General features: G+C 43.8%; 1 protein-coding gene across 1 annotated transcript in view; it reads left to right on the top strand.

Moving 5' to 3' along the window:
- The first annotated feature begins 13587 nt into the window (after window positions 1-13587).
- The window catches only part of peli1b (pellino E3 ubiquitin protein ligase 1b), a 44984-nt gene continuing 35735 nt past the window's right edge, over window positions 13588-22836 (top strand). The window contains exon 1 of the mRNA XM_063192830.1: window positions 13588-13678. Coding sequence (XP_063048900.1) covers window positions 13596-13678 — 83 coding nt within the window. The 5' untranslated portion in view covers window positions 13588-13595. The remainder of the gene's footprint in view (window positions 13679-22836) is intronic.

Genomic DNA, 22836 nt, shown 5'->3' on the forward strand with positions numbered 1-22836 from the left:
CTCGTTTCTCGATCTGGCCTCGGTTTTGCTCACCTTCTTTCCTCTCCTCAGCGCCCGTCAACGTTCAGCTCTTCGCTCCACCTCTTCCACTTGTTCTTCATTGTCCTCGCTCGTTCTCTCGCTGCCTCTGCCTCCATGCCTTTCTCTTCCTCTTTTTCTTTTCCCCCTCTCTCCTTTTGTCCATTCTTCTCTTTTGGGTTCCTGAGTCAGCCCCCTGAGTGCTCTGATTCCCTGGCCAAGCCCACAGTGGCTGCTGTGTGGAGGGACTAAATGTCATCACACACACACACACACACACTCACACACTCACACACTCGCACTCAAATGCACAGTCTTACCGATGCCGACTTCTGCCCTTTGCCCACTCTATATTCAGCCTTCTGATGGCCTTCTCCGAATGCCTGTTTCTTCTTTTTTGTGTGTGTGTGTGTGTGTGTGTGTGTGTGTGTGTGTGTGTGTGTGTGTGTGTGTGTGTGTGTGTGTGTGTGTGTGTGTGTGTGTGTGTGTGTGTGTGTGTGTGTGTGTGTGTGTGTGTGTGTGTGTGTGTGTGTGTGTGTGTGTGTGTGTGGTGCGTTCGTTTTTGCTGCTTGTTTAATTTAGTTACAGACAAGATGTTGTTGTCCACTCAACCCTTCGTCAGTTGAGGGAGTAAAACATTCTCAAGTACTTTCAAACTCGATGACTGGAGTTGCACAACTGACTTGTCTGAAGGCTGTAGTTTTGATCTTTGCGAAAAATAAAAGCTTTAAGGACAGCTGATGTCAGCACTGTGGGGTTCACACATCCTCTGTTATTATCAGCTGTGGCTTTGACTGCAACGTTGTCGCGCAAGTTGATTTCGCAACTCACAGACTCTGCACATACCGCACGGCACATAGGCACCCAGGCAGCCAGCGACACAGGAGAGCAGTGTGTGTCTAATCTTCCGGCTCCGACAAAAGCCAGGCAATTAGCGCGGCTATAAATAGAAGCCACAGCAGCGCAATTGTCGTCTGAGCGCCGCCTCAGTCTCTGGGCCCCGGCTAGAGGTCTCCCCTCAGCTCACAAGCAGTTGGGACATCTCTTTCATGGAGACTGCAGGCCTTTCTCTGTGTGCGTACGTGTGTATGTGGGTCAAAGACGTGCAAAATGGCATCGTCATTCAGTGTAACGGATGCCTTCTGCTGACTGTAACTGTAAAAAACATGACTCTTTATTTGTTTATTGGTACAGGGAATTCATGAAAGCCTTGGCTGTCATCCATTCACTTGAAACGATCTAAAAATCATGTTTTTTTGCAGTTACAGTCAGCAGAAGGTGTCCGTAACACTGAATGACAAAGACGTCTTTGACCCGCGTGTGCGTGTGCGTGTGTGCGTGCACTAAGAGCACTCTGGGCCCCAGCTTGAGGTCTCCCCTCTGCTCCTACTGTACTCCTGCACTTCTTCACAAGAGGCAAACAGTTGGGACATCCCTTTCACAGAGACTTGAGCTAGAGCTAGTCTTTACTGTGTGTGCGCAGCCTATGTGTGTGTGTATGTTCAGGTGTGCATGTGTCGTGTTTGTATGGGGAACAGCTGGGAGGTGTCTTTCAGGGAGGCTGGGGGCTTTTGTGTGTGTGTGTGTGTGTGCGTGCGTGCGTGCGTGCGTGTGTGTTGCAGTTGGCACATCCCTTTGAGTGTTAGTCCTCTTGTGTGTATGCCAGGGCTTGACATTAACTTTTTCTCTTGCCGGCCACTGTGGCTAGTGGTTTTCCCGAGTCACTAGCCATTCAGGTATTCCACCACCCACAGATTTTCTTCCTTGATACAAGAGGGGCTAAGTGCAGAATATGCCCTATACTGATATATCATACCATAGAATAAGCTAGGTTCTACCTGTCAAATTGGCTAGTGACTCTGAAATTGTTACCAGCCACAGGCAAGTTTTACCAGCATTTGGCCTGTTGGCAGGTGCCAGTGTCAAGCCCTGGTGTATGCGTACTGGCTTTGAAAATGAAAGGCATCACCTCAAAACAAAAACTGAAGTCAGACACGTCCCTACACAAGGTGACAAGCATTCACAGCCATGACTTCAGTGACGTGCTTTCAGTCTCATTATTATGCCCATGTTTAGTGGACATTGTACTTGTGTTTAGCGATGAAGGCCATTTCGTTTAATTCAAATTTGGCCCTGAGTGTTTGTGTTTATGGGGGTGACCATAGAGACTGGTGTGTCTGCGTCTGTGTGGTTGTCATCATCCCTTGCCTAAGTTATAGGATGGCAATTTAGAAAATCGTAAGTTTCACACACCACCCGTTAGTGGTGTTTGCGTAGAAATATACTTGGAACTTGTAATTACAGATTGTTCCGTATGACTTTTAACTTCCAAAAAAGCAAAAAAAGATTTGGCAGCAGATATGTTGCATTGCATTCTGTGAAGTGTATGTGATGGTGGTTTTAAAGCTTGAGAAATCTACCATGTTGGCGGCTGTGTGTGATTTTGTGTGCGACATTGGCTGACGTCAGGTGGGAGGTGTTTGTGGTTCAGAAGAAACCTGAATCAATGTAGCAATCAATGGCTACGTGTGTACAACACACACCTCACAAGTGTGAAAACGCACATCCTCAGAAACGGTAAAAGCATATTGCATAACAGCAGATATTTTGCAGTGTCTGTGTGTGTTTTCACAGTTGTGGTGTGTGTGTCTGTGCTTGCTTGTGTGTGTCACCTGCCTGAAAGTGCAGCAGCAGACTAGTTGACTGGAAAGGCTCTTTCTCACGCCACCTCTCCTGTCGGCCACTGGGGTTCCTGGCCTGACTTGACTTTCCCCATTTGACAACATTTCCTCCTTTTACCTCTGAATCAGCACATGCACGCACGCGCAATCACATATGCTTGTTTACAGTACAATGCACGCATGCAGTCACACACACACACACATACACACAAACACAAAGAGCCCGAGGGGGCAGATCTGAGGTGACTGTGTCTGAGCGAGAGGTGAGATGAGGAGAGAGAGCGACAGAGAGAGGGAGGGAGAGAGCCAGCGAGTGAGCGCTAGAGGAAGTGCAGTGGAGGTCAGGGCTGGTGCTGGGGGTGGCGGGTGGACCACACGGCGACCTGTTCCCTCAGCTGACCGGCTGATCAGACAGCCCCAGGGAAGTGGAGAGAGACAGATTGTGTCTATGCCTCTGTGTGTAAGAGAGATGATTAGACAGGCAGTGCATGGGTGTGGGTGTGTGTATGGGTGATTCTCACGAAACGCGCAACAAAGGTGTTTTGACAACCATTTTTTCAAAATGCTTTTTTGATTGAATTTCTTTTTGAATCAGTTACATTAAAGTGTACAGTTACTAAGCACAATAATATCAACTTACCTGACAACTATTTAAAACACATTTTCTAACGTTTTAAAAGTCCATGTCTGCTAAAATGCTCATTACCGCAATTTTTTTCTTTCATGAAATGTATTAGGAAACTTAATTGTTCTTGCAGTTTTGTTCATTGAATATTGATAGTTGTACTAGGGCCTTCATAAAACCCTCAAAAAAGATTTTTTTCTTATTATTGTAGTTTAAGAATTTTACCATTTTACCTCATTACCGCAATAGGATCATTTGTTTTCCTCTTTAATTTTAGAATAAATCAGTGAAAACCTACAATTTCGGTCCAAAAATATACTGAAGTGAAAGAAACATGAAAGGTACAGTGTTCATAAAAAATATATATGAATACAGTTTTCCTTTAGTACTTTTTTTTTACAATTAAGTGCTCATTTCGGTAATGAGGGATACGTTTCGGTAATGAGAATGAGTTTTCGGTAATGAGAATAAGGAGGAATGAATTGAACTAAAGCCAAATATTAGTAAATGATGTGATTTGTTATTATTGTTAGCACAACGACAGAGTCTCCAGGGCAGAACTAATCAAATGACACCTAATAAGATGAAACATATATTCTATATAAAACCATTCATTAAGCTACTGAAGGATATTGGGATTCAAGACTTAACCCAGCCAAAGACCATAAAAGACCATAGGTCAGGGGTGGGTAACCTGTCTCGAGGGCCATTTGAGACCGTTTAATCAGGCCCCCGATATAAATTCAATGTTATGCAGCTTCACATGAAATATGAGATATTTTGTAAAGGAATCTTACAAAATACATTTGCAATACAATTAAGTAATATTCAGGGGAACTAGAGAAGGTGGGGTCTGTTTTAAAGGTGGCTGCCTATAGGCCTAATGTGCAGGGGGAAATCCTGGTTTGTGTTCTTAATACGGCTCTCTGAGAACTTTTACGGCCCTCAGATGAATTTGAAGAGGCCCCTCGAATGAAAAAGGTTCCCCACCCCTGCAGTAGGTGAAGAGGCGAGGCCCCTCCTGGGCACCAAAGTAACATCATAGTATAAGGGGTGAAGGCCAAGGGGTGCACTCTGAAGTTAAAGTTACTCCATCATCAAAACACCGGAGGGTAGCCACCTGATGACCCCAATGAAGCGCATACATCCCACTCCTCATCCCCACCCTGAATATGACATCACAACTCACCACTGATCTCTACAGCCAAAAATCTATAGTGGACCAGAAATCTAAATCTTGTCATGAGAAGGAAAATCATGTCGCAGTGCGAGGCCGTGCACTGGACTTTTTTTTCTGACTCGGCGCGCACCGGCAACTAGGAAGTAGGTAGTAGAAGGAACAAGAGATGACTAGAGTAGCTTGTATGGTATGCTGGTTTGGTATACCTTGGTTTTAGGGTCACAGTTCGGTACATTTTCGGTACAGTATCACCATAATGCTGTCCGGACCAAAGCCGGAATTCACAATGAACGTTATGTGTTATGAAATATCACTGAACACCACTAACTGCTTGTGTTGCACATTGCACATCAATGGCAGTCATGGGTTAGGTCATCAGACTCCCGATTCCCGACCCGCCAGGTTGGTGGAGGGAGTAATTAACCAGTGATCTCCCCCATCCTCCTCCATGACTGAGGTACCCTGAGCATAGTACTGCTCCCGTTCGGGCGCTATTGGGGATGAGGCATAAATGCGGGTGAGGCATAAATGCCATTCTGTTGTGTGCAGTGTTCATGTGTGTGCTGTGGAGTGCTGGATCACAATGACAATGGGAGTTGTAGTTTCCCAAGTGGGCTTTCACTTCACTCACATTTTTGAAAAAGAAAAAATGTTTGGTTTTCAGGACAATATCAGACATGCCCATAATTAGTATAGGGTGCATGAAACACAGAATTAAAATGTTGCAAAATCCTGCTCTTCTCTTGCAGTATTGTTCCGTTGCACTACCTTAACTTCCTTGTCATTTTCTAGCATGTTTGATATTTGTCAAAGGGTGGCACAATAGACTTGGAATTTTGAATTGCTGTGAATGGGTATTTTCAGCTAAATCAGTGCAAAGTGCATTTTGAGGCTGTTTTTATCCAGTTGCCTTTCCACTTACCCAGGACATCAAGAACCCACAGCATGACTAAAAGATGGGTACATGGGTGTGCATGGCTAAAGGATCGGAGTATGGGGGCTGAAACCTTGCTTAAGGCTGCAAACAACATGCATAAGCAGTTTCTAATTTGGGAAAGTGTAAAGGCAACTACAGCATTCCTCCAAATGATTCTTCTTACTAGTTTTGATTGAAATATTCTAAAAACTGCTTCACACTGAATTCGCTAAAAAGGCCTATTCACTGCTATTTCAAATGCCAAGCCTTTTGTGACACCACAACGATTTTGGAAGGAAGTCAAGTTAGTAAAAAAGGATAAATACTCAAACCCACTACAAATGAGGGTATGACAACCAAACTCAGGAAGCAAAAAAACCTGTCAATTTCTGGAAAAGCACATAGACTTGAAGTGAGTCGATTTTGTCTCCCAACTTTTTCCTTTTTTGCCATCTACGCAATCTGACAACTTCACTGCGAGTGCTGGCCTCGTTGTTTGCAATTGCCTTTGCATTGGGTGACATCACTAGGCAATTTGAGCATTTTTTGTATCAAAAGACCACATTTCGAGGGTGGAAACAGCCAGAATATTGATTCATGGGTTGGCATGTGAGCAAGAATTAAGTTGTGACTTGCTACTCTCAATGAACTCTCACAACAGGGTTTCTGGCCCATAGTCGATTATTGTTCTTCCAAGGGTGGGACAAAATGTAAATGTTACCACAACATTAGCCAGAAAGGATGAGAACAGAAAAATGGTCTATGAACAACACCTATATGACCACTCAATTTAGCTTATGTAATGTATAGGGAGATGATCACTTTTACAGACAACCCCCATTAGATGAAGGAACTATTGCATATGTTAGGCATTTACTTTTGCTTTGTTTACTTACAATATTGTATATCGAATATCGGTTCAATACAATTGCATATTTCAACCTGAAATGGATGCAATTTCACTTAACACTTTCATCAAGTGCTTTAACTATAATTAAGTGACATAGTGACAATATTTATACTGCAAAAATATAATTTGTATTTAAGGTTGCAGCTGCATGTTTTAAAATGTACATAAATAAAAAGCGAAATACATATGTCATGAAAATATATTCTAAATGTAAATCACCATAGAGTCTCATTACCGAAATTGACAATCCTCATTACCGAAAGGTACTTAAAACATTGCGGTAATGAGAATGTGTATTGCGGTAATGAGATGGCTCAGCACAGTAATGCTAACTGTAACTTGAGTAATTATGACATAGCTAATTCATGACCATTGTTGAATTCTGAAAAGGAATACCCTATTACCAAGCAAGTTTAAAATGAAAAAATCTCTTTCATTTCGAAATATTGACTGATTTCGGTAATGAGAACCACTTTTGTCGTATTTGCATATTTTTGAGACAAATTGTGACATTTTACAGGCACAAACAATAAGGCTGACTAATCATGTAGCCATCTTGAATCTCCTGTTAGTACAGATGAATTGGAGATAGTTTCAGCTCATACTGAAATTCTGATGGCTTTTAATTGTAGTTCTGAAATATATTGCGGTAATGAGAAGAAAAACTTGGGGACACTATCTTTTCTTGAAATATTCATTAGTGTTCATTATTTAAATTGCCAACAAGGAACACTTAATGAAACTTCGGACATAGACTAACGCTCTTGTAGTGTCATTTATGTATTTTTAACATTTTTATTATGTTTTACCCCAATTCAAAGACCAGAAATTTTGGTCGGGACACATTTCGGTAATGAGAATTTGCCTATAAAATGCATAAAAAGTGGAAAATAAAAATAATATTTTTTAAAATGAACTAGTGTGCCAGAAAGTACACGTCTTGCTCTACAGTCATGTATATTATCAAAAGAATCCCTGTCATATTTAACCATTAAAAAGTCATTGCCATTGTTTTTTTTTAGCTTCGTGAGAATCACCCGTATATGCATCGCTATATCTGTGTATCTCTGTAAGGAATGGAATGGGCAAAGACAGGGTGAGGTTGATTCAGGTGATGAGGCCTGAAAAAAAAACTTGTCCGTATTAAAAAAGGGTTCTGCGTGTGTTCTCCCATGCGTGTTTGTGTAGCCAGCTTACACCTTCCTAGTGACCCTTCGTCGTTTCTTCTAGGCAGGCCACGAGCAATGAGCTTATGCCATGCCAATTGCCATGACCCTTGGCCTGTAGGGAATTCCCCCTTCCCCTTTTCTTGGCAGTCCCGTTGGCTGGCCGTCTGACCTCAGCTCAGTGATTCAGATTTCCTGTCTGCCTGCCTGTCTCTCTGTCCATGAGATCTGTCTGTGCTTTCGGTCCTTCCATCAGTTCTGTTTGTCTATCAGTCAGTGCTGTCTGCCTGTCCATCAGGGCTGCTTACTGACTCACAGGCATACAGGTCTCAGATCAGTGGACTGGTCTGGGAATCCCTGCAGTCAGTAGCAGCCAGGGTCTCTGTGTTCAGCAGAGTTCACTGGACTCTATTGATGACAGGGGGTGGTGATGGGGAAGTGGGGGGGTGGGCGTGTGTCACACACTGAAACAGGGTTATTGACATTTTGTCTGTAGCAGATGTGAGCGGGTGCACAGCTGATGCCACTATTCTATTGATGAAATGAATTAATTAATTTAGGGATGCACCGATACCGATACTGGTATCGGTATCGGCACCCGATACTGCTTACTATACTCGTACTCGTACTCGTCAAGCACTTGCCGATACCAGGAACGATACTGCTGTTGCACAAAACAATGCAAAATCTTGTCACGTTCTGTGGACAACATGGAAAAAAGTGCCACCTCATACATTTACTAACATTTAAATCTACATGGAAATGGACAATAAAAATATCACAGGTGGAAAAAAACAAGGCCATGCATTTATTTTCATTGTATTTTGGTGGTAAAAGGTATCGGTATTGGTACTCGGTATGGGCAAGTACACACATTAATGTACTTGTACTTGTATCGGTTTTCAAAAAAGTGGTATCTGTGCATCCTTAAATTAATTATTGGTCATTAACACATTGAGTACCGACGACGTAATAATGCGTTTTTCACGCCCATGCGTTGTATACCAAAACGTAAAAATACGTTTTTGCATTTAAATATCATATTTTGAATCTACACCCTTCAATGGACAATATATGTGATTTTGGTAGCTCTGTGATGGACATAAATGACAACATTTGCAGTCCAAAGTTGTTTGATTGTTATGATGTTTGAGTGTTATGATTTGGATATTTTAATTTAACTTACCAAGATGTCTGGATGCCAACCCATGTCGCCTATCGCGCTGCCTGCATTGATTTCCCTAGTACGGTCACTGTAGCATGTGTTGTCTCTGACTTCACGAAATAGGTAAACACCATTGTATAGTGCCTGGAGTATCTTGAACTTTCTGGACTTGCTAGACCTTTACCAGATCCTTGGATCCAAATGGCACCCGATATGTGATTGCAGTAATGCGCTCCGATTTGGACGTTTGATCGCCAAAAAGATAAGTTTCTGTGTCTTCCTGTATGTGAGAAGCCAGAAGCTAGCATGGCTACATATCATGATTCCCTGATTGTCGCTCCCAACGCAGGACGCTCCCCTGTCGGCTCGCTCCCACTAGCCAGACTATCGATCCGGGTGGGACTACACGTCCGGGAGTGATAGAAACACCTGGGACTACACGTCCGGGAGCGATCTCAGTTGGGAGTGTCCATCTGCCACCGCATATGATTCGGATCGGATGGGCTAGGCTACATCTAAGCATCATATCATTTGGATTTGTTGTCAATGTTGGGCTATTATTTCGGGAGTCATCGGGAGCTATTTTAGCAAATGTCTCACCCTCTGCATGTGTGCAAAGAGTTTGTGATCAGTCCACGTGAAAAACGGGGATTTCAAAGGGCATCGATTGCTGGTGTCATAGTGTGACAGAGCAGGAGGTGTGCTGCCGTATTCGTGAATCGTGCTATGTTGTTGTTTCCCTAGTAGCCTACGATCGGTAGCGTGTATTGTGTCTGACTTCACGCAATAGGTAAACACAGATACCATTGTATATCGTGCCAGGAGTATCTTGAACTTTCTGGGCTTGCTACCTAGACCTTTACCAGCTCCTTGGATCAAAATGGCACCCGAATTGTAATTGGAGTAATGCGCTCCGATTTAGAAGTTTGATCGCCAACCAGATAAGTTTATTTGATTATTCACCCCTATGTTTAACTGTCTTCCTGTATGTGAAAAGCCAGAAGCTAGCATAGATGGCTACATATGGATCGGATGGGCTACATCTAAGCATCATATCATTGGGATTTGTTGTCAATGTTGGGCTATTATTTCGGGAGTCATCGGGAACTATTTTAGCAAATGTCCGACCTTCTGCATGTGTGCAAAGAGCTTGTGTTCAGTCTGTGTGAAAAACGTGGATTTCGAAGGGCATTGATTGCCGGTGTCGTAGTGGTTTAGAGCAGGAGGTGTGTCTTGACGTGCAGGAAGATGTGTGTCAGAGCTAACCTTGCACCAAATTGTGATTAAAACCAACTCATCCCCTTTCAAACTCGTCACATTCTGAAGAAGCGCACCCTTCACAAAAACCGCAATATCTCCGATTGTAGCTGAATTCCATGGATACCCACTTCGGTTTAGCGTGGGTTTACTCGGCAATAAAAGCTCGTAGAGACACACAGTTTTCACCTACTAAGAGGGCAGCGTCTCCACTTTCAAACGAGTCATAACATATTTCAGTGGCCCTATCACATAATAAGCTGTGAGTCTACAAAAAAACGTAAAAAAGGGCTTAGAACGCTGGTATTCTACGACATAATTCCGTGAGCACCGCCGGTATTCAATGTGTTAATACACAAGCATATGCTTTTAGATAATCTAGTAATTTAGGCAATTGTGACCTTTGTGAGCTGTGGTTGCGCCACGCTACTAAAAATGTCACAGATCCAATTGCTATTGGGCACCACAGGCCTTCACGGTGCATACACACCAACGGCGCGGACGTCCACTGTACGTCCACTTCACGTGTCCGTTATCAGTCTGAAACGGTTAGAATGCATGAAAACAAATCATGTCTTGCACACAGGAACGCGGTGTAAGCGCGGCGCATGTCCGTCCCGATCGGACATGTCCGCGTGGCTCCTTGAAAATAGAACTCGAGTCTATTTTCCTGCGCAGACGTCCGTGTTCAATGCGCGGCTCCCGTTGAAAATGAATGGCTGCTGCCCGCGGATAGACTGTGGACGTTGACTGTGCAGTGTGAAAGGCAGCCTGCGAACCTCTCGGACTCATACTGCTCACGGAGACATTTAAGGAAACGTGCCGTCTGTGTGTGCATGTACCGTCACACAACACATTCCGTCAGTGGCCCTATCAGTTGTTCTTCAGTTTCTGTCTTTCTCTTTCTTTTTCCTTTTTCTCTCGACCCCTCCCTTCTCTCTTTTTAAACTTATCTCTCCATCTGCCCTTCTGTCTTTAATTTCTCACTCTATCCATCATTCGTATCTCATGCTGTCCAATTTAATACCCCTCAATTTCGTCCATCCCCCTGCTATGATCATCCCTCTCCTCTTCTCTCCTCTCCTCTACTCTCCTCTTCTCTTTCAAACACATCAGTTCATCATGGCGATGGCTGTATTGGCGCTTGATGGCATGCTTCAAATTTCCCCTGTCAATCATAAAACAGGGTGACCCTTGGCCCACATTATATGTCAAGGTGACCTCACATATTTTTCCGTCATTATTGAGCCTATTCCAAACTCCTCAAAGTGTCCAGTCTACTACTATTTGATAGACTAGTCTGTACAGAAAGATCGGCTTCAAATCACGTCAAATAGTGAGGTCAAGTTATTTCAACAAGGGAATTGCATTCCTGATGCATTCATTCAATTCCTGTGCTCACTGTGTAACCAGAAGCATGCAGCAAACCAGACTTAATGTCTGCACAAGATAGACGATAGCCTATTTTAAAAAAAAATCTGATTTGATGATTCTTTTGAGGCTTTTTTCCCAGGCTAGTGCTGTGCCACCACAGTGCCCTCCTACTCTGTCACAGAAGAGCTACTAAGGCAACTTCCTTGAAGTGTGAACTGAGTGGCACTGTAACTTGTATCGACTGAGTATGTATGCCCGTCTGAGCACCGTAGTCGTGTTGGATTTCTAACTTTGGCCAAGTTTGGCATGCAGTCGTAAATCAGGGCTGATTAAAAGGGGCCGTGTGTGTGTGTGTGTGTGTGTGTGTGTCTGTGTGTGTCTGTGTGTGTCTGTGTGTGTCTGTGTGTGTCTGTGTGTGTCTGTGTGTGTCTGTGTGTGTGTGTGTGTCTGTGTGTGTCTGTGTGTGTGTGTCTGTGTGTGTGTGTGTGTGTGTGTGTGTGACACTAGACGCTGAATGGAGGGTTGTCAGCTGTCAGGAAGTGACACACAAGCCTCCAGACTTTCTCAGTCCAGCCCCATGTTCTCTCTCTTTCATCCTTTCTTTGTTTTTCCGTCTTCTTCTTTTATTTTAGGCCATTTGTAGATGGAAAGGAATGTCTGATTTAGTGCTATTCCGAACTGATGTTCCTTGGCATGACTGAGCTATTCTTCCTTGGCTTCCTTTTCTTCTCCTCTCTAGGCTGTAATCATCTCCTGGTGTTCCTCACACAATCTCTCTCTGTAGTCTGATGATCTGAAAAGCCCCAGTGTCAGAAGTCGATTGCATTAGCCTGGATGGAGTTGTGTGTGTGTGTCGGTGGTTGTGTGTGTGGGTTCGTGTTTGTGTGTGTCGGTGTGTGTGCGTGTATGTGTCGGTGTAAGTTTCAGCTCGGCTCCCCTGACATGGCAATAAGAGGCTTGAGGCAGACGGGCCATTGTAGCTTAGTATGAGCGTGTTTTTATTATTGCATGTCTGTGTGTGTCTGTGTAGTGTGTGTGTGTTGGTGTCGGTGTGTGTGGGTGTCGGTGTGTGTGGGTGTCGGTGTGTGTGTGTGTGTGGGTGTGTGTGTGTGTGTGTGTGTGTGTGTGTGTGTGTGTGTGTGTGTGTCTGTGTGTGTGTGTGTCTGTGTAGTGTGTGTGATGGGGTGGGCCTGACGGTAATGTTGACTAATTTCCTTGATCAGATAAGACCCTGGAGCCGCATGGCGCTCCACTCTGCACCCAGACAGAGAGAAGAGAGAGAGAAGAGAGCAAATGAGAGACCAGAGGCAGGGAGCAAAGCAAGAGAGTGGAAGGGGGAAAGAGAGAGAGCGCAAAAGAAGAAGGGCGAATGCGAGACAGACTGAAAATGAGCACACAAGATCAACATTAAGATCAGCGGCTGTGGTCTTCTCACTCCCGTCGGCACCATGTTGCATTATGCAAGTGTGTATACTGTATGTGTAAATGGTAGGGCTCTTGGGTAGTGACATCACGTAAAGGGCAAAAAGAGCCTATATATCTGAATGCATAAGAATCCATTAATAATACTGTCATCGGAAATAATGGTATATTCTTGTCTACATGTGTGTACTGTATGTGTGTCTGTACAAAGTTGAGTGAACCAGTGAAATGTCTGGAGATTTGCATGTTCACAGGAGGAAACTGCTATGGATGACTGGTCAACAGCATGTGTATGCCATGGGCCTCAGAAGCAGTCACATGGTGGCCAACGTATTTCTCCTCATGTATCATATGACTAACGTGTGCCCACTTGTTTCCCTTTCTTTCTTTCTTTCTTTCTTTCTTTCTTTCTTTCTTTCTTTCTTTCTTTCTTTCTTTCTTTCTTTCTTTCCTTATTTCTTTCTCCTTTTGCTCTTCTCTCTTTCTCCATCTCTTTCATTCTTTCTCAATCTCTCTTTCTCTCTTTCTTTCTTTCTCTCTTTCTTTCTTTCTTTCTTTCTTTCTTTCTTTCTTTCTTTCTTTCTCTCTCCATCTCTTTTTCCATCTCTCTCTCTCTCTCTCTCTCTCTCTCTCTCTCTCTCTCTCTCTCTCTCTCTTCTACAGAGTTCGTGAGGCGGTGGCAGGGGCCCTCAGCATTATGCGCGGCCGGAGCTGAGAGCGAGCGAGCGAGCACGCCGCGGCGTCCCCACGTTGAGTAGCAGGGGAGGTAGCGCTCTACCTCCGCACCTCCCTCCCTTCCCCTCATCCCTCCTTCTCTCCTTCTCCTCCTTCTCCTTTTTTTCCTCGGAGTCCTCCAACCCCCATCTCACTCGGCCGCACACATGTTCTCCCCAGAGCAGGAAAACATCTCCACCACCTCCTCCACCAAAGTGCCAGTCAAGTACGGGGAGCTCATCGTGCTGGGGTAAGTTGCCACAGTCTGACCTCGTTATGAACTTTCACCCTGGCTCCAGAGAGTGTTAATGGGTAGTACGAGAGAGAAATCTCGCGACTTTTTCCGGGTGGTACTGTCCATTAAGTGGCGCCATCCAGACAGTGCAGAGGAGCGCCAAGGAGCGCAGAGGCTGTTGAAATGAATGGGGTCCCATGGAGCTCAACCACGATGCTGCCATTGCTTTGGGAGAGAATTGGTATCATCGTTTTAATTTATTTTTCCAAAAAGCAGGATATATTATTCTTTCAAACAGCACTTAGTTTGAATGATTAAACTCGCTGGATCTTTGTAAAGTACGACTTTATTGTCAATATGACGTCACGAGTGGCTTCACACACTGCGTTTGGATTGGTCGGCCGGCTGCATTTGCTGTGATCACGACGGCCGTAAATCAATTTTGTTAGCAAGATGCTAGCGGAGCCTGACTCATAAATGCCAAAGCTGTAGGAAGTCAGAAGGACATAACTCCCAGGTTATTGTACATTTCATTGAAATCCACATTGGTTTCTCAGAACTTACAGTAATATTGTCAAGTTTCAGCCGACAGCGAGCACAATGTCAAGTTATTAGCGCCAGCCTTATGAGCTCTGCTGTCTCGACAGCGCTCCCTAGGTGAACTGCAGGCACGGGTTGGAGGGCGAGATTCAACACTGTATGTAAACCCACTGTGCTGGCTCTCTCTGACACTGACACCTGGTTCACCTCCTCACTGCCGCCACTGCCCATGATGGCACGCACACACGCACACACATACATACACGCACACACATATACACAGACACACGCACACACATACCCACACAATAAGCCAGTCTGTCAGTTACTCAGACCTGCCATGTCTGCAGCGGCCGTGGGATCAGATATGCAGAGCTGGACAGACCTGTAGTATTAGATTAAATCTGCAAGCGTGCATGCGTGCCTGTGTGTGTGAGTGCGTGCCTTTGTGCGTGCGTGTGTGTGTGTGCGTGTGTGTGCTTATGTGTGTGTGTGTTTGTGCGTGTGCGTGCGTGCTTATGCGCGTGCGTGCTTATGCGCGTGTGTGTGTGTGTGTGTGTCCATGTCCGCCCGCATGCTTGCATATGCATTTTTGTCTCTACGTCTATCCATTATCTCTCTTGTCATCGTGTATCTGTCGTGTGGGTCTATTGACCATGATTTTCCCCCCTTTTTTTCTTTTCTTTTATGCACGTGTGTGTGGCCGTTCCCTCATGTGCTCATAAGCTGCCTGGATCCGATTAGCCAAGCCGTGTGTGTGTGTGTGTGTGTGTGTGTGTGGCATAAATGTCAGTGTTTTGTGTGCGCATGTGAGCGCTGTTTTTCATTACACATGTTGTTCCAGCCTGTCAGGTTAGCAGGTGGATGACATGCGTGGGATTAGACATGCATTGCATACGTGTGTGCGTGTGTTTGGTATGTCGGTATCTCTCTGTGTCAGTATGCCGTTATGAGAACCCCATAGGATAGTGATAGTCTTGTCTGGGACGCACACGCACACACACACACACACACACGCACACGCACACACACACACACACACACACTGAGAGAGTTATATAGTCTCATGTAGGGCTGTCCCTAAAGATTATTTTCCTCCCGATTATTCTATCAACTATTTTTTTCGAATAGTCGCGATTATTTTTTAAATTTTTTTGGAAGGGAAAAACTGTGACATGCCACTTAATTTTGACCTGAAAAATAACAGACAAATAAAGCAGAGTGCACCTAGGGCCTATTAGGACAATGATTTCTTAAAAAAAATAAAAAAAAAACTATAATACATACAGGCCTAATATAATATATTTTTGTTTCAGTTCAAATCAAGTAAGCTTATTAGCCTACATTTACTGATGTATAAAGAGGCCCAATTTATACAGTATTAGGAAAGTGGAAACAAATATGGGCCACTATAGGTTAGGGTAAAGGCTACCAGAGATTATGAGTAGCCTGCAAGGAAAGAACGTCGAGGCTACTCTGTCCATGTCATTCTGTTGACGCACCAAAACCCTGCTGGTCCCTATCCCCTTTCTGTCGCTAATATAGACCCAGTTAGTAATTGCAGCACGACATAATTATGACTTATTATATTATTAGAATAATATTACTATTTATTTAGACCTGCAGTCGGCACAAACAATATTGAATAGTGCGAGGTGAACTTCGTGCACCGTCCGTGGAGGAGAAGGGAAGAGATCTCTGAATCAGGCATGTATTCCTCTCACTTCTCCACATCTCACGCTGTTGGCCGGAATATGCACACTTCTGTTGTCTTCATTTACTTTTTAACTTTGTATACAAGCTCTTCTACAAACACCCCGACCACTGTCACCCTAAAGATGTTGAATATTGCGTCTATAACAGGCACATTACGAATCATTGCTTTATCTCCCTGTCGTTGCTATGCATATATATACCGCGCGTCTCGGTCTGAAAAACTTTCACTTCCTCAATAAATAGTCTCCTACAGAAACACAACCAGGTCTTGTGCCTTGTCTTTAAAATACTGCACACTTTAGATGTCTTTGTCCGTTTACTGGGCTGATAAGTGGTGCCACTGTTACCTTCATCTTTGTTTGACACTGACACTCTCGGACGTGCAGCCCCTGTCATTTTCTCCACTTCTGTTTTCAGCACGTAGGCTACCTCGCGGCTCGCACAAATCACTTTTTTTCATTGGGCTGATTAGTGGTGCACTGCCACTGCACCTTCATCTTCGTCTGACACTGACACCCTAGGCTTTCAGCCTCTGCCATTTTCGTCGCTTCTGTTTAGCACGTACCTCGCGGCTCGCGCAAGTCACTTTTTTTTTTTTTTTGCGCAAATCACGTAAACGACGGTATGTTGAACACGCCGACTTATTTACGCAATCGACGTAATCGATTACGTCGAATAGTCGGGACAGCCCTAGTCTCATGACTGTAGTGTTTATACAAGCTCAGGTTACACACCCACAGCACTTTGAGGATGCAGAGGTCCCCCCGCCTGTTCCCTCCTCTCGTCTCCGAGTATGTTCACATGGAAACTCCCAGCTCAGCGGTTTACAGCCCTGTGCGTGTGTCTGTGTGTGTGTGTGTATGGGACCTTGTGTCTGATCTGAGCCTTCCCTGTCCTATGGACCCCTGGGGTCACTTTCTATATACTGGCACTTGCTGATACGCGCGCTCTCTCTTTCTCTCTTTCTCTCTTTCTTTCTCTCTCTCTCTCTCTCTCTCTCTCTCTCTCTCGCTCTCTCTCTCTCTCTCTCTCTCTCTCTCTCTCTCTCTCTCTCTCTCTCTCTCTCTCTCGCTCTCTCTCTCTCTCTCTCTCTGCGTCTGTCTGTATGTATGCGCGTATATCCATGTTTTGTGCACGCGGCGCAGCACAAAGTCGTGTTTTGCGTGTGTAAACAAAGTGCAGGGAAAGTCTGCTTCAACCAGGATTTTAGTGCTCCTACCTTTATTTTTGTTACATAACGTTTTGGGTCAATGGACCCTTCATCAGACATGCACATGCACCATATCTGCAAACTTGTCACCTTTCGGCGAAATTCGCCGTTTTGATCTCAAAATAGGTCACTTACGTGAATCGTGTAGATCCGAAGAGTTTTTTTTGGGGGGGGGGGGGTAGGCAGACGGAGACAGACTACAGACAGATAGACTGGATACGGTAATACTTCTCATAGAATCTCTGCTAGTTTTACGGACATTACGGTTGAGCGACATTCTTGGTCTGTCTCTGCCTACCGTTCCCATTGGCCGGCAACTGTGTTGGGGGGAGCATTGACCAATCAGTGCGCTAATTCAAAATGATAGTTAGTGGCAAAACTTTCCAAGGCACCAGCCGGAGTGAGCAGCTGATGAAACTAGGCCTAGGTATTGATTGACAATTTTCGGTTCCGGTTCCATTTCCGGTTCCTTCGTTTCGGTTCCGGTACCAGAACGGTTCCATTTTCGGTTCCTAGAAACCCTGAATTAAACCTGCAGTTACCCAAAGTGGCCAGTAGATGGCGTAACTGGTCTGTAAATCATGAGTTTCCCTGCCTGCCACAAGACGGCGCTCATCGTGACTTAAGCAATGGCGGGTTAAAGGCATTTAATTCTAGGCCTACAGCATTCATGATTAATTGCATGCTGCAAGTTGTCCTCTCGGCATGGCTTGGCAAGTATAATAAACGGTTTTGATACTGATAAATCATGTCTGATTAAAATTGTTCTGCTGTACGGTGCAACTTCACTTCTGGTACCAATCCTATGTCAACCGTGCCTGACATGATTTTTTAATGTTGCCTACGCTACCAAGTCTGTCGACAGCTGGGGCTTTTCTACTAGGTTCTGCAGAACTGTTCTAACACAACTAGGCTTCATAAATATTCCTGAAACTTGACGGGGGCGCGATGGTGCTGTCTCGCACGCATTTCCATACAGGGACTAGAACTGGGCCGTATGATCAGCTGCTGCATAGCCGCGACAACAATGTGCTTTCACGCCATGGTGAATCTAAGCTAAAGAGTCCTAATCTAAACTATATATAGGCCTAAATATATATATATATATAACCAGCGATATCCTTCTCCTACAGACATGTGTTAGGGCTTGTTCGAAAGCTGCGAATCTTAGCTTTGTACCGTTTTTTACGGCACGTTTTTATGTTCTTTCATTCAAAAGTTATTGAACTGTAAGCGGCCGCTGTTGCAAGTGAAAAAATAGCGCTTTCCAACCATTTTTTTATCTCGTCATTTTTTTCCTAACAGCCAGCGATCTCCTTAACCTAGACCTACAGACATGTGTTAGGGCTTGTTCGAAAGCTGAGATTCTTAGCTTTTTACATTTTTTTACGGAACGTTTTTATGTTCTTTCATTCAAAAGTTATTGAACTGTAAGCGGCCGCTGTTGCAAGTGAAAAAATAGCGCTTTCCAACCATTTTTTTATCTCGTCATTTTTTCCCTAACAGCCAGCGATCTCCTTAACCTAGACCTACAGACATGTGTTAGGGCTTGTTCGAAAGCTGCGAATCTTAGCTTTGTACAGTTTTTTACGGCACGTTTTTATGTTCTTTCATTCAAAAGTTAGGCCTATTGAACTGTAAGCGGCCGCTGTTGCAAGTGAAAAAATGGCGCTTTCCAAACCTTAACAGCCAGCGATCTCCTTAACCTAGACCTGCAGACATGTGTTAGGGCTTGTTCGAAAGCTGAGATTCTTAGCTTTTTACAGTTTTTTACGGAACGTTTTTATGTTCTTTCAATCCACTGTTATTTAACCTTAAGCGGCCGCTACTTCAAGTAAACAATGGCGTTATTCTCCAGCCGGATAGAGAGGAAATCTTTTTTGTCGCTGTGTTCTTTGTTCCCTCGAATTAAACCGACGGTCTAAATAGGCTACCTACATACGTCCCCAACACAAGACCAGTCATTTCTAAGTTAGCTCTTTTCATGGAAAAACATGTTTCCAAGGAGTCACAGACATCTTCCTGAAGAGTCGAGGTCATGGTTGAGGTTGACGGTATTGCAGCAGGCATAGTTGAGGTTGACGGTGTGTTGCCGTTGTAAAGATGCTGCAACTCTCTGCACAAGTTAATCGAATGCAAGAGCAGGTTTTTGAACAGGTTGGATGTATTGCCATTCTTGAATGACAGCCTATTAGTTTATCGCAGATATTGCAGCGCGCTCCTTCCTTATCTAGGCTACTTTCCTGAAATATAGCCACGCTTTCGACGGCATGTTTTTGTTTCTCAATAGTAGCCTACAATCAGCTGGTTGAAAATCAGCTGTCTTATCAATCGTTTAAATGAGGTGCGAAACGGGAAGAGGAGGAGCGTGGTCAGTTTGTGACACTTGTGATTGGCTGAAATGGCCGCGTACTTAAACACACATTTGATGGCTCTGACAGTCAGACTTCAGGAACCGAAACGTGGAACCAACAGACAAGGCACGTTTCAATACCAAGTAGAACCTTAGCTTTTAATTCAGTTCCATCAAAGAATTGAATTTCGGTACCCAGTCCTAGATGAAACGGTGGTCGCGAAACACACGTCCCCCCTGTCATTATCTTCTACCTTGGTACTGTCGCTTTGCCTTTACAAATGACCGCTGTCCAAATCACCGTTTCAAAGGTAAATGGGATTTGAGCAGGGTTTGGGAATTGTGAATTGTTTCATTAGCTAAACCCTTCCACTTGTGAAAATAAATAGCCCAATGGTAGAAGGTCTGCGGTCCTAACATGGATGTTTCGCTTTATTTGAATTGACGGCAATATCTTGAAACGGTATTGAAAACTTCAGAGTGAGAAAATGTGTTAGAATGACGGTAGGCAGGGCCTGACTGTGCTATAAATTGGCAGATTAGCAGATAACTAAATGTGGTTCCCTTATGTCAGATCATTTAACCATGAATAGCGAGAGGAACACTACACACTCGATGAAACATTCATAAACGTCATGAATGCATAGCAATGGCTATTTGATATGCCCCCGAATATATTGCAACGTGTGCGATCATGATTTTAATGTTAGCCACCAAGGACATAATATTATTAATCTAAATAGCCTATTAACCTAGATGACATCTGTCTTTATCTTTTTCTACAATCTAATGCTTCTTCATAGTACAACACCATTTTATTGGGGAAATGCTGAAATTCGACTATCGTTCAGTCATAAATTCTCTAAAATGCCTTGGTTCTATTGTATATAGCTAATTATATTATAGGCCTAGATTTCCCTATGACCCTCTTTGAGCCCCACTGCATTTGAATATGAAATTAAAGCATTTGCTGTTTTTGGCTAAAGTTAAGACAACCTATGTGACCATGTGCTCCCTCCTTTTGGCTGGTAAATAGGACCACCTCAATTTTGACAGGTGGTGAGTGCAGAGGCACTTCTTGTCACTAGGCTAGATAGGAAGCCGCTTTGGGCCCCCAAACTAGATGGTGAATAACAGCTAAGAATTTTCGCTTGGGGAGTGTATGTTTGGCTTGTAAGACATATATACAGTCCCAGGAAAAAGTTTGTACACCCTTTGAGATTTCTTACCTTTCTGTCAAAATTGGTCATAAAACATGGTCTGATCTTCCCGGAAATCACAAGAAGGAACAACCAGAGTCTGCTTTAACTAATTCAACCCAAAAATGTACAGGTTTTCTTATTTTCATTGGCCATAAGATGTAAACATTCACAGGACAGCAAGGCATAAGTAAGTACACCCTTGCATTCAATAGGTTTTAACCCTAAGTTAGTCGCAATAACCTCAACCAGATGTTTCCTGTAGTTGCAGATCAGATTAACAAAACAATCTGGATGTATCTGGTCTCCCTCTTCTTTAGAAAACTGCCTCTCGTCAGCAAGGTTTGTGGGATGTCTGGAGTGCATAGCTTTCTTGACTTCATGCTATATAATCTCAATTGTTTTTTGTCAGGGCTTTGACTGGGCTATTCCAGATGGTGTATTTCATTATTATGAAGCCATTCTAAAGTCGATTTGCTTCTAAAGTATGGGTTGTTGTCACATTTCAGCACCCATCCTCTTGTGTGCTTCAACTGTGTGACAGACTACCTCGCTTTTTTTCTGTAAAATATCTTGATAAACTTCTTTGTTCATTGTTCCACTGATAATAGCAAACTGAGAAGGGCCTGAGGCACCAAGGTAGCCGCATATAATGATGCTCCCTCCGCCATACTCAAAGGTGGAGATGATGTTTTGGTGAAGGTGTGGTTCTCCAGTTCTCCTCCAAACATGACATTGTGTGTTCCCCTGAACAATTCAACTTTGGTTTCAACGTTGGTCTACAAAATATTTAGCAGTAATTCTATGAAGCATATAAATGCTTTTTCGCAAACCTCAAAGGTGCAGCAACATTTTTTTTGGACAGAAACCCCATTCATTTTAGATTGGCAGAATGAATCACATTTTTAGCTATTCTTGGTTACATCTCCTCTTCCGAGTATGGTGGCGGGAGCATCATTATATGCGGCTACCTTGCTGCCTCAGGCCCTCAACAGTTTGCTGTCATCAGTGGAACAATGAACTCAAGTTTATTGTGATATTTTACAGAAAAAACGTGAGGAAATCTGTCACAGAGTTGAAGCACACAAGAGTATGGGTGCTGAAATGTGACAACAACCCATACTTTAGAAGCAAATCGACTTTAGAATGGCTTCATAATAATGAAATACGCATTCTGGAATAGCCCAGTCAAAGCCCTGACAAAAAACAATTGAGAGTATATGGCATGAAGTCAAGAAAGCTATGCACTCCAGACATCCCACAAACCTTGCTGACGAGAGACAGTTCTCTAAAGAAGAGGGAGACAAGATACAAACAGATTGTTTTGTTAATCTGATGTGCAACTACAGGACAAGTCTGGTTGATGATATTGCAACTAACTGAGGGTTAAAACCTACTTAATGCAAGGGTGTACTTACTTATGCCCTGCTCTCCTGTGAATCTTATGGCCTCATGGCCAATAAAAATATGATAAAATGTAAATGTTTGGGTGGAATTAATTAAAGCAGACTCTGATTGTTCCTTCTTGAGATTTCCGGGAAGATCAGACCATGTTTTATGATCAATTTTGACAGAAATGTAAGAAATTTCAAAGGGTGCACAAACTTTTTCCTGGGACTGTATTGGCTGGTGAAGAATACAATTAATTCAGAAGTCTGATTTCTAGTGTAGGCCTAGTAAATAAAATATCATCTTTTTCCCTGTTTTTTTATTTTTGGGGGGGGTTCGCCGCGCCGCGCCGCGATGCAGCGATTAGTTTGTCACCTTTTTCAACCCTCCTGAGTTTGCAGGTATGATGCACTGTGGTGTGGTTGCTGCTAGACTGCTCGTGTGGCTTTACCATACCAAGAGAGCTCAGTGGACCAGAGTCCAGTCTACTTGTTGTGACCAGAGGCCTGTTGAGGAATGGATGTTAGCGGGGCTTGATTTACACACAGACTAGATATGGCTGCAGCCTAGGGCCCCCCACCTGCCAGGGGGCCCCTGATTGGCCAAAAGTGGAAAAATTGTGCAGATTTGTGACAAGATGCAATATTGAACATTTCATCTGTCGTGTTGAGTACAGTTGGTACTCAGTTGGGACAGTCCTTAGTTTCTAGCTCGTAATTAAGATGCTGTCAATGTACACTTATCGCAAAATTCTAGGGGGGGGGGC

The sequence above is a fragment of the Engraulis encrasicolus genome, unplaced genomic scaffold (genome assembly GCF_034702125.1).
Source record: "Engraulis encrasicolus isolate BLACKSEA-1 unplaced genomic scaffold, IST_EnEncr_1.0 scaffold_25_np1212, whole genome shotgun sequence".
NCBI classification, from domain to species: Eukaryota; Metazoa; Chordata; class Actinopteri; order Clupeiformes; family Engraulidae; genus Engraulis; species Engraulis encrasicolus.